This window comes from Tinamus guttatus, unplaced genomic scaffold (genome assembly GCF_059628265.1).
Source record: "Tinamus guttatus ecotype Peru unplaced genomic scaffold, ASM5962826v1 Tinamus_guttatus_pri_ptg000214l, whole genome shotgun sequence".
Lineage (NCBI taxonomy): Eukaryota > Metazoa > Chordata > Aves > Tinamiformes > Tinamidae > Tinamus > Tinamus guttatus.
Genome location: NW_028288748.1, coordinates 128767 through 145228, shown reverse-complemented (window position 1 = coordinate 145228; position 16462 = coordinate 128767). Strand labels below are relative to the sequence as shown.

The 16462-nt window shown below is 46.1% G+C and overlaps 1 protein-coding gene across 1 annotated transcript; it reads left to right on the top strand.

Annotated features, from left to right (window-relative positions):
- Positions 1–1868: 1868 nt before the first annotated feature.
- Positions 1869–15379, top strand: LOC148594684 (uncharacterized). Its single transcript, XM_088524831.1, has 5 exons — positions 1869–1932; positions 1995–2870; positions 6516–6583; positions 6856–7002; positions 15290–15379. Exons 1-5 carry the CDS (start codon positions 1869–1871, stop codon positions 15377–15379), a joined length of 1245 nt encoding a protein of 414 aa, XP_088380957.1.
- The last annotated feature ends 1083 nt before the right edge of the window (positions 15380–16462 follow it).

Genomic DNA, 16462 nt, shown 5'->3' with positions numbered 1-16462 from the left:
ACACCTTTCAGCAATGCCCTGGGGACATGTCTTCCCTGGAAACAAAGTTGCCACGAACAGGAAAAGACAGACTCAATGAAGAAAATGTTGGAGTGAATGATATATTAAAAAAAAAAAAAAAAAAAAAAGGAAGGGAGAAAAAGCACTTTAGAAATGTTTTATGCAGGAGACATCCCTTACTGCTCCTGACACTGCAGGTGGTCTAGGAGGAGTGGATAGTGTCAGGTCAAGATGGGTCACAATGGCAGAGTGCACCCTTTGGAGGTGAATCTCCTGGCAGGAGAGCAAAAGAAAACAAAAACTTTGTTTTCTCTGTTTTCTGGATATCACAGTCTAAGAGAACCTGTGTAATGTAAATTAGCGACCATTTTCTGACTGCATCTTATAAAATTGCACCTCTGTGCATTCAGCAAAGTGTCCTGGGGTAGTGGGGCAGTGTGGGGAGAGGAGATCAAACTTTAATGGAGAACAGGTTTCCAGCACAAAACAAATCTGAATACTTGAGTCTAAGTACTACAGACTATATATTTCCCTCAGAGTTTCCAAGAAGGTTCTGCTTTAACATACTCTCATTATCTCAGCAATGGCAAGTTCCTTGAACATTTAACTTTGGCCTAAACTTTAACTTGTGTGAATGAATTATAGAGCGTGATTTTATTCTACTAAGGCATGTTCCATGTGAGTCAACCTGCCAAAATTATGGAAAAAACATAATAATGACTTCACATACTGACTGGAAATACTGCATAGACAAGGAGGGTATCAGTTGGGTGAATTATTAATTTTCTATAAGAGAGGCTTCATCATGGTGGGACTATAGTCTTACAAATATGGGATAGCAACTGGAGGATACGACCTCTGGGGCACAGAAAATGCTTTGTAAGTGAGATTGATATCTTACTACATGTGTTGAACAGTAAATCAAAATTTCCTATAAATTGTCTAAAATTCTTGTTGCATATATGTTGCAGATAGTTAGGGTCCGGCGGTCGGAAGATATCGTGCTGTACGGAAAGATAGGGCCGCTAATAGCTAATAGTGTTAGTTTATGATGTAAGCAGACGGATGTGACGTTGTAAACCTTAGCTATATAACACCTTGTTACCCATCAATAAACGCCATTTGCCGTCCACCACATTGGTGTCAGCGAGCTGATGGCCCGAGTGGCCTGGGGGTGGTCACCGTGCCGTTCCTGAACCAGGTCGCCACGCCGCTTGAACGGCAACAAGTGGTGCCGAAACCCGGGATCATCGCCTGGACGGGTGAACGGGGGCCGGAGCGGCTGGACGAGCCCGGCGGGGAGGACGCTCCCAGACCAACAAGGAGGATGGAAGCCCTTGTGAAGGTCGTATCGCAATTACATAAACATTGGGGGATTGATTGTAAGCCAAAAGATTTTACTCTCGCTATGGCGAGGCTTTTAAAAATTAAGGTTATAGACCAGCCGGTGGATATTCTCCACCCTGAAGTGTGGGACAAATGTACCAAGGCATTAGCTGAGGAGACAATGTCTTCGGGTTGTGGGAAAAACCTTAAGGCTTGGGAAAAAGTTGTACAGGCGTTGCAGAAAGCTATGAAAGAGCAGGAGACCTGGGTGGCAGTAAAGGACTGTTTGTTGGCCACCTCGAAAACGGGAGTCGGGGCAGCCGCACAGACTTTGCACCCCCCAGATGATGGCAATTCTGCTGAGCCTAAAGAACTGCAAGAGGGCGATATGTCCCCTCAATCCCCGAACCCCATCCCACTTACAGAGGAGCAAAAACAGCCGAAATCTGTTTGGAGCGAGCTAGCCAAGGAAGCTAGAAATATCAAAAAGAAGTCAGACCTTGGGGAAGTCTGGGTCAGGCCACCGCCTTATGCCCCCCAAAATGGCGCTGAGCAACAAGGAGAAGGGCGGGGCAAGGATGCTCCCGGCAGGAACAGATGGGAACCGTTAGATAAACAGGTGGGGGAGGAGAACAAGGAGGAGAAAGGTGGTGGGGGTGACCGGTCAGGTGAGGGAGGCCCGAGTGAGGTGCTGAGAACCAATCAGAGCGGCCATTTGAAAAAACGCGCCTCCGTGAGTAGGAGGCGGGGCGAGCCAAGGAGGGGGGAACAGCCCGCCCGCAACGGAAGTGGGCGGGGCCGGAGCCCAACGAAAAAGTACCGGAGCCCGGAAGTGACCAGTCAGTCGAGTTCCGGCTCGGGCTCGGGCTCGGGCACTAGTGTGGACGAGCGGCTCACAACTGATTCAAACTTAAGGAAGGAGAAAAAGAAGGTAAACAGAACTAAGAGCCAAAGAACTAAGAGCCAAAATATTCCCATTCGAATTAAAGAAAAACCGCGAGGGGAAGAAACCCCTCTCACGGACTGGAAGGAAATAAAGATCGCGTGTGCCGAGTGGGCCCCATCGGCCGCGCTAGCGTTCCCAGTCTGGGTGACGGAGGCAGGACAGAGGGTCTACTCGCCGATAAACCCTAAGGATGTGGAAACGATTTTTAAAGCAATTGCAGATAAAGGGATTAATTCTGCTATGGTCTCAACCCTCCTAGATGGTATCTTTGGGGGGGACGATATGCTCCCGTTTGATATAAAACAAACTTGTAGGCCAATCTTTGATGGAGCAGGAATGATCGTTTTCAAACAAGAATGGGAAGACAACTGTACGAACTGTTTAGCCCGAGTAACTGGGGCAGATCATCCATTACATGGCTCTAGCCTGCAGCGGTTAATGGGTACAGATCCAACAATGATTACCCCCCAGGCGCATGCCCATGGCCTGCGGACCCATGAAGTTATAGCAACTACTCGTGCGGCCAGAGAAGCTATTCGCACAGCCTGTAGAGTTGTTGCCAGACCATCGCCATGGTCCTCAATAAAGCAAAGTGAAAGTGAGAGCTTTACACAATTTGTAGATCGTCTCCAAGCAGCGGTCGACTCTTCGGCCCTGCCTGCAGAGGCAAAAGGCCCGGTCATAGCGGAATGTTTACGCCAACAATGCAATTCGGCAACCAAAGAAATCTTGCGATCATTGCCGGCGGGGGCAAGTATCGCAGACATGATTAAGCATGTTGCAAAGGAAGAGCATCTGACCCCAATTCAGGTGGCTGTTCACACCGCAATAGCCAACGTAATGGCATGTTCTAAATGTGGCCAGGCAGGCCATGTTGCAGTAAACTGCCCTTGGCTGGGGGACTCGCTGGCAGCGCTCCCCCCACGCCGAGATCGACCCAAAGGTCGCTGTCAGGAAAGATGGCAGAGTCAAGTGGTGCCCGCTCAAGTCTATTAAACCAGACCTTCAAAATAAAACTAATGAAAATTGTGAGTTTCTGTTCACAGGACCGGATCATCGGACGCCCCCGTAACCCGTACGCCCCGGTGACAGGCGTCCCGCCCGAGCCTGTGAGTTCCACGCTGACCGAATCCAGAAAACAACAAAACAGCCTCCGCAAGAGGGGGCCGCGATGCCTTTGCGTTATCTTAATTTTGCAGCTTGTCACTATAGGACAGGTAGAGTCACACCAGCCCTTTAAATGGATAGTTGAACAGATGGAACAATCTCGAGCAATTAGTACAAAAGTAACTGTAGAGAAATGCTGTGCTGAGAATCTGCATTGTGCTGGGAATCTGCACTGTGCTGAGAATCTGCACCACCTGCGCCTTGCTGATAATGTCCTGGGGAGTGTTAGTGAGTTGTCCTTGGCCGCCTGGGAATGGGGAGCTATGTGGGAAAGAGTAGTTAGCTATGTCTGGTAAACAACTTTGCAGAGCTGGGAAAGAGCCTATGCGGCCGGGACATAGCAACCTCCCTAGCAACCAATCGTAGCTAACCTGGATATCCCTCAGATGCTTGTAGGTATAAATATATGTGCACTTCCGCTAATAAACGGAGCAAGATCTAAACTCATATTGGGATCGTGTCTTGTAATCCGGCTCGGCTCCCGTAAAGGCCTGTGCAGTTGTCCTGCGCCTGGTTCCAACATCTGGCGCCCGAACAGGGACCCAACGGCAGGGTCGTCGGGACCTGGCGGCAGGAAGGTGCTGTGGCAGGTCGGAGATCCTGGATAGCCACGGCTGACGGGGGAAGATCCGCGGGCGGAAGATCCGGGGTCACCGCGGCTTGACGGAGGATCGCGGAAAATCCAGGGTCACCACAGCGTGACGGAGGATTGAGGAGCTGGGAAGCGGCGTCCGGTGTGAGGTACCCACACCGCCGGGACAGTGCTGGGCACAGGGTCTAGGGGCGGGGGCGGTTGAGCCGTCGGGGCCCCTCCGCGAAGACCGCCTTAACCATGGACTGGGGGGCGGCAACACAGCTGCTATTGTATATTCTCGCCAAGCGAGAGGCGGCTGTGAGTACAAAGAAACTCTATGAGTTGTTACGATGGGCACAAGAGATGGGACATCTGCAGACTCTGGAACTTATATATAGTGCCACTGAGTGGCAGGAGATAGGGGACTCTCTCTGCGATGCCACCATTGGGGGTAGTAAAACGGCTAAGGACTTGGGTTGTACGTGGCAAGAAGTAATGATAGCGAAGGTCCTCCTCACTCCCGTGCAATATCTGTTATGGGAACGGGAGTGGGAGAAACAAATCCAAGAGGTGGTGAACGCACGTAACATCTCGGGAGATCCGTTGTGTGGTGTGACTGGGCAGATGCTTATGGGACGGGATCTCTATGGTGACCCCGCGACTCAGCTAACCTACTCGATGCCCATGTATAATGCTTCATGGAAGCAGGCGCTGTTTTTAGTGCCGTCAGAACGAAAGGCCCCATCATTTACGATGGTGAAGCAGGGATTGCAGAAGTCCTACGGAAATTTGGTGAATAGGCTCGTGCAATCCCTGGAGCAAGCTACTGAAGAACAGACCCTCTGCAAGCTTTTGATCTGGTGCAGAGAGAATGGGTTCAAAGCCGAGGCCCACCTAGTATTCAAATCCGATGTGAAAGCCAAAAGCAAAGTGGCCGCCGGAGTCATGTCCGCCTTTGTGAGCACTTCAGGACCGGGACCGCCACGCCACCGACAACGGCTGGTGTTTGGAGATCCATCGCTAACCCCCCTGCCCGTGCCTGCCCCGGTGCCTGCACCTGCGGTGCCTACACCGTCTGTGCCCCCGCTTCCGGACCCCCCCCCATCGTGCCTGAAGAACGGCCTGGCTGGGTCCAGGACTTGTTAGATAACCTCAAAAAAAAAAAAAAAAAAAAAGAAGGGGCGAATAAAGTGCGAATGAGATCAAGGAGACTTATGTTGCTGAAGGCTTGATGAAAGCCAGGAGGGAGGTGCAGAGGAATTTGATTCATCTTGTAAAAGTGGGGGTTGTAGAACTGTAATGCTTTAAGTGAGGACGGAAACCGTTATTAGGGCTATTGTTTCTATTTGCTATGTTCATCTCTATTATGTGTTGTGTCCTTTGTATATTGATGCTGACACGAGGTATGGCTGAAAGCTGGAAATTTGTATGATCTGTAGAGTCATAAAACTGTTGTGCGAAATAGAATCCAAGATCTTAAGAAAGAAGATGCTTGCCTGCCCAGGCTGAGAGATAAGGAGCGCGGAGGCGGCTGCTCAGCCAGGTTCACAGCCGACCTCCTCAGAAAAGCAGTTGAAGGCGGCTGCTCGACCGGGCTTGTAGCCAACTTAACTGCAAACATCCTCTAAATTAATTTGAAGGTCAAACACCCGAGAGGGAGGGAGATGAGAAATGCAGGACCCTCAGACTGACAGCTGGGACCACTTACTGGCATGCGCACTTGCGCACCCAGGAGGGAAGGTTATGTGACTGAAGGTGGAGTTTGTCCGCTCCCCGGTCTGCCTGCTGGCACGTACTGGCCCTACGTGGCAGGATGCACCGGGCATAAACAGACAGTGCAGAGAGAGGGGGGGTGAGACTCCTAACACTGAGACCCACGTTGTCTCTGCGGGGACGCCCGCCGAGTTAGGAGCCTGTCAGCAACCCTCCAATCTGCCAAATCGAGAGAATGTTCAGTCTCAGTGTCCTGCCGATAACCAGTGGAACTCACTAGTGGAGTGCACAGCTATGTGAGGTCATGCCACTGGACAGAAATTGTGTTTGTGCTGTTTGTGTCTGTGGTCTTTAGATCTTTATTGTGTAATATATATCAGCAGAGAGGGCTAAATAAGCACAACAAGAAAGTCCAGAATTTGAAAACGGGAAAGCCAGGAATAACTCAGACTACGGCGTCACCCCCTACCTCCCCCGCCCACCCCCCCCACCGATGGAGGACTGGGAGCCGTACTCTGACTTGTATCCTTGGACAGAGATTAGGGGAATACTTACTAATTGATTTAAAAGATTGTTTTTTCACCATACCATTGCATCCTGAGGACCATGACATAGTGGAACATATGAACCAAACGCTGAAATGCCAGCTACGAAAAACGAAAAATTGGCAAGAGCAGTATACGTTTTAAATTTTTGAGGTTGCACCAGGGTAGCCTGGTCCCTCGGATGGTCAAGCATAGGGCTGGGCTAAAGGGGGCCCTGACAGAAGTAAAAACGGGTCCCTGTAAGGTGATGCTGAGAGCCTGGAACACAAGAAAATGGACGGGAGCCTTGGACTTGATAACCTGGGGGAAAGGGTATGCTTGTGTCATTACGGATACTGGAACCTATGGGTGCGCTACAGCCGGGGATTCCATCCCCTGTCAGGTTACCTCAGGGGTGGGATCTATTGATTGTGGATTTAAAAGACTGTTTCTATACCATTCCCTTACATCCGGAGGATTCCTCGAGGCTCACCTTCACGCTACCTTCAGTGAACCATGCAGAACTGGCACAGCGTTTCCAGTGGGTCGTCCTGCCTCAAGGTATGCGAAACATGTGTCACATGTTTGTCACTGCTACCTTACAGCCTCTCCGACAACGATGGCCTGATACCATCATCTACCACTATATGGACGACATCCTGTTTGCCCGAAAGACTCGATTCACGACAGAGGATGAGGAAGCAATTGCCAACACACTCAGCAGCTCCGGTCTGGTCATCGCTCCGGAAAAGGTACAGCATACCAGCCCATGGAAATACCTTGGCTGGGTTATTACAGAATCCACAGTCGCTCCTCAAAAGGTTACCTTACATGTGAATTTACGTACATTAACTGATGTGCAGACCCTAATGGGAGATCTACAATGGGTGCGTTCATTGCTGGGTATTTCTAATGAGGACCTTGAGCCACTACGTCCTTTGCTCAAAGGTACAGATGCTGGGAAGCCGATTTTGCTCACGCCAGCGCAGCAAGCCTGTGTCGAACGATTAGGGGAGTTAGTAGCTACGCGCTTATGCCCGCGGTATCTTCCAGGATTGCCTTTGCGCCTTCTCATTCTTTCACGGGAGAATTCCCTCACGGCGGTAGTCATGCAGTGGCAAAAGAAAAAAGGGGGAGAAGACTACCTTGCAGTTTTAGAATGGATTTTCTCCTCAGTTCAACCGTGCAAGAGTGTGACCCCTCGGTTGGAAGCGGTGGCTCACATGATCCGCCGTGGGAGAATTCGGGTGCTGGCAATCTCAGAGGGTGAGCCGGCGGCGATCCACCTTCCCCTGCAGGCGGCAGTTTTGGAATGGGCCCTGTGGCACTCCACTGTGCTGCAGCTAGCGCTCTTGGAGTTCCCTGGGGAGGTGACTTCGGAAAGGCCTGCAGGAAAGCTTGGCCACTTCCTTACCAGCTATTCGTGGGTAGAAAGACCAAAGTGTGTAGAAAGACCTCTGCGTGATGGCCTCACGGTATTCACGGATGCAGGGAAATCTTCCAGAAGGACGGTCATCACCTGGAAGGAGAAAGACCTATGGAAAGTCCACACCCTACAAGCGGTAGAAGGTGACTCGTTGCAGACTTTAGAATTGGCAGCTGTCGCATGGGCGCTGATGCACTGGAAGGACACCCCGTTGAATATTGTATCGGACTCCCTGTACATCCTCGGAGTAGTACAGCGAATTGAGGATGCTCTTTTGAAAGAAACTTCTAACCAGCGATTGTTCCAGCTGTTTCTACAAATCAAAAGAGCGGTGAGGTGGCGTTCGACAGCATTCTGTATCATCCACGTCCGGAGTCATCAATGGACACTAGGTTTGGGGGAGGGTAACGATCGGGCTGACCGGTTAGTGAGCTTGGTGCGTGAGCATGGGCCACTGAGTTGTTTTGAAATCGCCCGTATTGCTCATGAACAGTTCCACACTAATGCCAAAGGCCTGATCTGGATGTATGGTATAACTATGTCCGATGCCCGCGGAATTGTGCAGGCCTGTCCCCAGAGTAGTCATCATGGGCCAGGTCTGGGCATTGGTGTGAATCCCAGGGGCCTGAAGGCATTAGAGATATGGTAAATGGATGTAACACATGTTCCGGAGTTTGCTCGACTTAAGTATGTGCATGTGTCTATCGATACTTACTCGCATGTAATATGGGCAACCGCTCAGCCTGGGGAAAGAGCCCTTCATGTGAAAAAACATCTAACCGCTTGCTTTGCAGTATTAGGAGTCCCAGAAGTGATTAAGACAGACAACGGTCCGGCATATGCCAGTGACAGTGTTCATCAGTTTTGCGAAAAATGGGGTATTAAGCATGTCAGGGGAATTCCAAATTCACCCACTGGCCAAGCCATGGTAGAACGGGCTAATCGCACCTGAAAAGATTACCTGATGAAATTTAAGGAAATGACAGACCCAAAAGAACGGTTGTCCTATACACTGTTTGTATTAAACCATCTTTGTGTGTTTGGAGATGACACGGAACCCCCCATGTGGGTGCACGCGCAGCGGGTCCGTAGTCAAAAGATACAAGAATCATCTATGAGCGTGCACTACCGGCACCCTCGGACCAGGTTATGGGAGGGTCCAGCAGAAGTTGTATTCAATGGTCGAGGGCATATGTGTGTTTCTACACCCACAGGTCCACTATGGGTTCCCAGCAGATGGACTCGCCCTGCGAAAGGACCCACGGATACGAGGAAGCGTCCTGTCGAAAGGGACATGCAGGACAGTGGTGGGCAGCAGCGTTGCTGATGTACTGGGTACTGGGCTCTGGGACGGAAGGGGCTCCAGGGTACCATCCATGGTTGTTTGATCCTCGACAGAACATCTGGGTGACCTTAGCTCGAGAGCTAAATACCACGCATTTCTGCACTAGCCTGGCCACCCCTAGTACCCCCTTTGTAACATGTCTAGTTGGGGTGTCTGTGAACGAGACCACGTGGAAGTATTTCTGGAATGCAGTAAAGGCAATGCCGTCTTTGGGAATCCTCAAACTTTGAAAAGATTGACAGCACTCGAGAACTTGGCAACGGGAATCAACCGTTTCGATCTTTGGAGTCACAACCTGCCTGCAGGGCCTGAACCACAGGAGATAGAATTAATAGATTCTCTTAATGCTTCTATTTGCCTTTATATTAATGCATCGCATAAGGGTTGCGCTTCGGGTTATAATAATAATTGTCGCAGTAGCTCTCAGGCGCCCACCTGGTTGTACCCAATCGGCAACGGGAGTCGTTGGAATAAATGGTGTGGTAAGATGTCCCACAATTCCTCACATCCAGGATCCAGCCCTGTAACCCCTCGAACGTTGCCTGCAGGATATTTTCTCATATGCGGCAACCGGGCTTGGTCCGGAATTCCATCAAAGCCCATAGGGGGTCCATGTACAGTAGGCCAAGTAAGTATGGCTTTGCCCTGGGTCCATCCTAACAGCACCAGGGTCAAAAGAAGAACTCGACGAATGGCACGTAGCATAACCCAGACGGAGGACTGTAACGACAACGTCCGTCTCTGGTCCAAGTGGGAAGTAATTTTGACATCCTTCTTTGTACCGGGAGCTCACAAAGTCCTAGACACCCTATCCTGCTGGGTGGTTAAACAAGCAAATGTCACCAGTCATGTCCTCTCTAATCTTGCGCTAGATTTATCACAGATGCAATACGCGGTGCTACAAAACAGAGCGGCCATCGACTTCCTGCTGCTAGCCCATGGGCACGGATGTGAAGACTTTGAAGGAATGTGCTGTATGGATCTGCAAGACCACTCTAAGGCAATCCACCAGGAAATCCAACAGCTGATGAAACACACCCAGAAGATACAGAAAGATGTGGGCTTCTTTGGACTGGATGGGTTAACTAATTTATTGGGTATTGGCGGGTGGCTGAAATCCTTGCTTAAAACAAGTTTGATGCTTTTGATTATTATGCTTTTAATCCTAGGCTTAGTCAGCTGTGCCTTTGCATGCTTAAGGCGAATGCTATCCTCCCTTACTCATAACGCCTGGTTAATGCAGAAGAAAAAGGGAGGACTTATAGAGGAATGGCTTGGAGATCGAGGACACCTTACGGCTCCAGGCGGTTGGTAAAACCTTGGCGATGAAATGATCGAGAGTCCTTGAACTGCCCATCAGCAGATCAATAGACAACAGACGCTGCTCAGCAGGACGTCGGACTCTTGACTGGAAAGACCTTGCAGACCAACACGGACTTGGGGATGGGTGCATGTATTAGTAAATCGCGGCTAATGTTACTAGTTGTTCTATTGCTTATGCCTTGTAGTTTTTGGCTTTGCTTTTGCATGTATTAGACATAAGGTATTCTCACTTAGCAGCAAGGCTTGATTAGTGCAAAAGAAAAAAGGGGGAATTGTAGAGAAATGCTGTGCTGAGAATCTGCACTGTGCTGGGAATCTGCACTGTGCTGAGAATCTGCACCACCTGCGCCTTGCTGATAATGTACTGGGGAGTGTTAGTGAGTTGTCCTTGGCCGCCTGGGAATGGGGAGCTATGTGGGAAAGAGTAGTTAGCTATGTCTGGTAAACAACTTTGCAGAGCTGGGAAAGAGCCTATGCGGCCGGGACATAGCAACCTCCCTAGCAACCAATCGTAGCTAACCTGGATATCCCTCAGATGCTTGTAGGTATAAATATATGTGCACTTCCGCTAATAAACGGAGCAAGATCTAAACTCATATTGGGATCGTGTCTTGTAATCCGGCTCGGCTCCCGTAAAGGCCTGTGCAGTTGTCCTGCGCCTGGTTCCAACAAGTAACTACAGGGTCACCAGTTTTCAGTGCCACGCCTTGCCAACCAGCACCCATTGAACCCTGTTCCAAACGCAGCTGGTACGAAAATTGGTTCACCGGTTCGCTGTGGTTAACCACCCTGATATCCACCTTGATAGGGCCGATAGCAATGATCATGATGACACTGATCTTTGGACCCTGTATGTTGAATAAGCTCATGCGGTTTGTCAAGAGTCGGCTAGAGAAGGTTAACATCATGTTAGTAGCATGCTGACAACTGCTTTAAGAATATATCCACTCAGTATTATCCCCAGGTTATCCCAAGGTACACCCTATTCCTATACCGCGGTATTGCCTGTCATCCTCTGCCTTCTACGTGCCTTCTTCTTTGTGCCTTATGTTTTATGTCAAGTTTATGATACATAATTTTAAGATTGTTATAAACTATAAGAATAGAGCAATAATAAGAATAAATGATCACAATAAGATAATAGTAAAATAGTAATAAGAATAAGATAATAATGAGAATAAGTAATTAGAATAAGATAAGAATAAGTAAGAATAAGATATTTTAGCTAGTTTTGTTATGCATAGGGAGGGGGGAAATGTTGCAGATAGTTAGGGTCCGGCGGCCGGAAGATATCGTGCTGTACGGAAAGATAGGGCCCCTAATAGCCAATAGCGTTTAGTTTATGATGTAAGCAGACGGATGTGACGTTGTAAACCTTAGCTATATAACACCTTGTTACCCATCAATAAACACCATTTGCCGTCCACCACATTGGTGTTAGCGAGCTGATGGCCCGAGTGGCCTGGGGGTGGTCGCCGTTCCTGAACCAGGTCGCCACGCCACTTGAACGGCAACACATATAACATCCTTTATCAAAGATCTAGCTTTTCCATTGAAATGGACAGAATATTTTTCCTCTGATAATATATCTTTTTTTTCTCTTATCTTGCATCTGCTGAGGTATTCTTAAGAAGTGAGGGTTGTGAGAGCTGAGTTAAAGATTGTAATTATGCATTTTTATTTATATAACTGGTAAACATCTAAAATAAATTTCAAGTCAATGTGTTTTTGGTAGTGGGGAACTTTGAAAGGAGCAGAGGGATGCAGCTAAACCTGGTTAAGCTTCCAAGAAAAAAAAAAATAACCTAAACCAGATTATTTTAGGAGTGTTATACTCCACCACCAGTTTTAAACACTGAGAAACACCAAGAACAGATACCACATGCAGACACTAAAGTTAAAGTGCTGAAGAAGATCAGAACTGTTAAGAAAAGGAGGTCTCTTTCAAGGTCTTTCTTCTCTCTTTAATGTGGTTTCCAAAGCTGCCTAGACTAATGAACAGTATTTTGGTTAGGACATTTAGCCATTCTGACTTCAATTCTCTGAAAAGTGGCTTCTGATGAAATAGCACTGCCATTGGCACAACTCAGCTCTATTTCATGTAATATTAAATAGCCTGCATCACTGCATCACTATTCTTGAATAACTCTCTCAATCTATTATAGTCAGAGTCTATTATTTCTTCCTATGTCAATTTTGTCCTGGTTTTCTCATTTTTCTATTGACTTTGATCTCTTTCCAAACAGAGTTTTCACTTAAAAAGCTGACACCCTTCTGATACAATTCTGGAAAGTCTTGATTCCTGGCTTTCTCCACTGTTCTTTTTTTTTTTTTTTTTTTTTTCCTCCACAAAACTATAATTCCATTTCTCACATAGGCAGAAATTGTGTGTCTTATAAGCAGGGTTTGACTATGAAGACTATGGCCATATCTAAACTACTTAGCATTGCATGTGAAGTAAGTGGCTACTCACAGAAGCAATTTATGGTCTGGACCAATAATCAGAGGTTCAGGAAGGGTTTTGATTCAAAGTTCATACCTGTTGCTTTCATGAAGCAGAGTGTATGCAGCACTGATTCTCGCCCTTCTCTTCATCACACATACTTTCTCTTCTCTAAAAGTATATATATATATACTTCTTTTATATATGATGCTGAAAGTGCACAATAAATTTGGTATCTCTGGATTCTTGTGAAGGTTTCTATATGAGTATCACCAGTTATGCAAATTATAGACTTAATGGTTTTGCTTTCAGTATTTCAGGCAACAAAGTATGTACTTTCTAGTTTATGTATTCTTCATTTCATTTACTCTTGTTCTTCAGGAAACTTCCTCGCTGGATGCTCTGTTTGTCATTTTTATGGCTTGCTCTCCTTTCTACCAAAATATAATGTTGATAGATCAGCAGCACCAAATCTTTTAGAGCAATCATTGTCGCTGCTGAAGTGCCTGCAGGAGTTATTGCAAAGCCTTCTCTCTTGGTGACTGCTGGGTTCCCATTTAATCATTCAGCTGGTGAGTGAAAAAATGAAATTTAGTTTCTTGTATGACTAAATTTAGTGCTAAGCTGTATCAACAAGTAAGACATTGTAGGCTATGCTGCAATTCTTGAAGAAATACAGGGTTAATGGTTGGTAGCATATATATACACTCAAGAACAACAAAAACCATAGAGACCAATAGAGACCAAAGGAAGAAGAGAGTTTATACAATAGAGAGATCTAAAGGACAAGGGAAAACAGAACCTTAACCAAAGAAACAAAGCAAAAAGGGTAAAGAAGAAGGGATAAGGGTAAAGAAGGAAAAATTCTGAGCACCATAGCAGCTAGTATACACCTTGAGAAATTTTAAGAAAGAACTATTAAAGTCTCATGTACACTAGATGGGGGGATAAACTGCTGATTACATTCACAGTCCATTCTTATGTTATCAAGTTTCTTAGCATTTAAGTGTCACTTTTTCCCAAGACTTCCTGACAGCTTTGTAACATCTCAATGTGGCACCACTGAGATGTTAATTTATTTCCTCTTCAGAAAGAAATATACGCTTTTGAAATAAATCTGAATCTGTAAAATTTTGCTAGCTTCATACCTCTTGCCTTTCTACACCTGGGTATTTAAATCAATAGCAGACTAACAACAAAATTATGTAATTTGCATCTACTTGTGGGCAGATGTTCCCAGCTTTTTCTGTCATCTTGTGCCTTGCATCAGTTAAAAGCAGTCCAGACTCCTGTGCCTCACACTCCAGAAAGGAGGATGTGGAGACCTTGAGATAAGGCCTGCTTGGACATCAGGATCATCTTGGGCTCTTCAAGGGTAACAGTAGGTCTACCAACTTGTAGAATCCCTTGGGAAGGGGATGCCCTCCTACAGTTATTTCCCTGACATTGAGTGTACGCATGAAGCATTGATCTTACCCACGCTGAAGCAACACGTGGGTAAGATCAATTAGAATTGGTTTGCCTACTTCATTTGGGTGGTCACAATTTGTATAAATTTATAAATTAGTTGGATTTGTCTGTTTACTGACTAGTTGCTGTTACCATAACTTTTAGTGTAATTAGAAAATAAGTTGAGCTAAATTTCTGTTAATAAGAATTATTGTTTTGTACCATTGTAATGTGTGCAGTAAATTTTGATCTTTGAGACAAGTTCTAGAGTTATGCAGTAAATCTCCTTCTCTGCTTCCTCCCCTCCCTCGGGCCACATGAAACCCACAGAGTCACAGATTGTAGGGCAGTTTGGTCATCCTGTGACACTACTCATTCTAAATAAGGGCCTAATAGCTATAGTAACAACAAAAGACATTGACAAAAGACTGTGACAAAACTTTGACAGGCTGATAGAATAGACTAATGAGAGAATTCAATTTCAGCTGAATTTCATTAAACTCTTCCCACCTCAAGGAAGAAAGAAAGGAGAGATGACCAATAACATAAAGACTAGGCTAATACTACCCTGATTTGTAAGTGAATGTTGTCTATAAAAGAGGGGTGAAAAGAGTAAAAAAAAAAGAGGCAGGTATAATCAGAGAAACCTAGATAAAGAAAATAAGGAGTGAAGTATCAGCTGCTATATCCTCACTTGACTTTTCATTGGAAAAGTAAGACCCCTGATTTCATTGGACCAATACCTTTGATAAGAGTGCTATGCATTACTGTATTGTGGCTTTCCAATAAAGCCCCTGCTGTCCTAAAATACCAGTTTCTCACAATTCCTCCTTTCCTGCTCTTTTCTGTTTGAAAGGCTGAGGTTGTTCTCTATAACTGAATGTAAGTCATCAGGGTCACTAATCATGGCCAGAAATAGGGCGATAATCCATGAAAATGCAAGCAGAAGCTAATGCAGAAACTGTAAAAAGAACTGCAGTGCTGGGGCAGATATCTAGCTATATTTCAAAGATTGAGTAATTTAATGTGTACCCTTGTATCTTCTGGAAGTAGTTGTCCCAATATCTCTCAAAGGAGAGGCATGGTCTAGACAAGACTCTCCTTGCCAGCTGCCCCACCGCCTACCTGCAGCAGCAGCAGTGAGCAGCCTCGGTGCAGAAACACCATGAAGCTCCAGGACCTGTCCAGCTCTCCAAAAAACACCTTGGATGGCCTGCCATCCTAGCACTTAAGCATAGCCACATCAGAGTTTTGGTAGCAGAGCTTGTCTTGGAGGCACTTTCAAAATCATATCCCTGCCAATGTCTTGGAAATCCCTCTGGAAATTAGATTTGGGTTGCAAGTACACTTCCATAGTCTTAGATGTTTGCCTTAAAACACTGAGATTTGATAGGTCAGGCATAAATTACTTTAAACTTCCTCAGTTATTGGAGCGATGGGAGGAATATATACAAATGCTTTCAGAAGTGTTTTTTGTCTAAAAAACACAAGCAGCAAAGTGTTTCCATTAAAAATCCATTTTCATTGTCCAATGTTTAAATGTAGGAAAAGAAATAAACTCCAAATCATCCCATTGCAATTATTAAGTGATATATTTTAAACCCCAGATTACGTCTGGACTGTTTCTCCAGCTCTTGAAAGTGGAAATTTGTCACCTAGATATATGAGTCTGCTCCATTACAAAACATTATGGACAGCTGTAATTGCTGGCCCCTAAAGCAAGTAAAAACTGATATTTAACTTAAGCAGGCCATCTGCTACTCTCTGCTGAAATGCAGACATTGTTTTGTAGCTCCAGGCCATGGCAGAATAGAAATACCTGCCATGAAACATTCTAATATATGTCTTTCTTTTCTTTGTCTTTCTTCTCTTCTTCTTTACTGGAGAGAATTTATCTTTCAGTCTTGCTCAATATCATTTTTTCATAATTGTATGGCTTCATCCTACATTTAAGAAATGCTATTCCTGGACATACGAATTTAGAAGAAAATTATTATTTTTAAAAAATGAGGAGTGTCACAGTCGTGGCAGCCAAAAACACAAACAACTGGGGTAGATGCAATGCAAACTACGCTTTATTGTTCTCTAAGTAAGTACATTATTTATACCGAGCTTTTCTCATCGTGGCTGCTGCTTATTGGTGAGGACTACAAAGGACAGTAGCTAGTAACAGAGTTATGATTGGACAATTCTTAGCTTGGCCAGTTTCTGCTCCGTGGCCAAAAC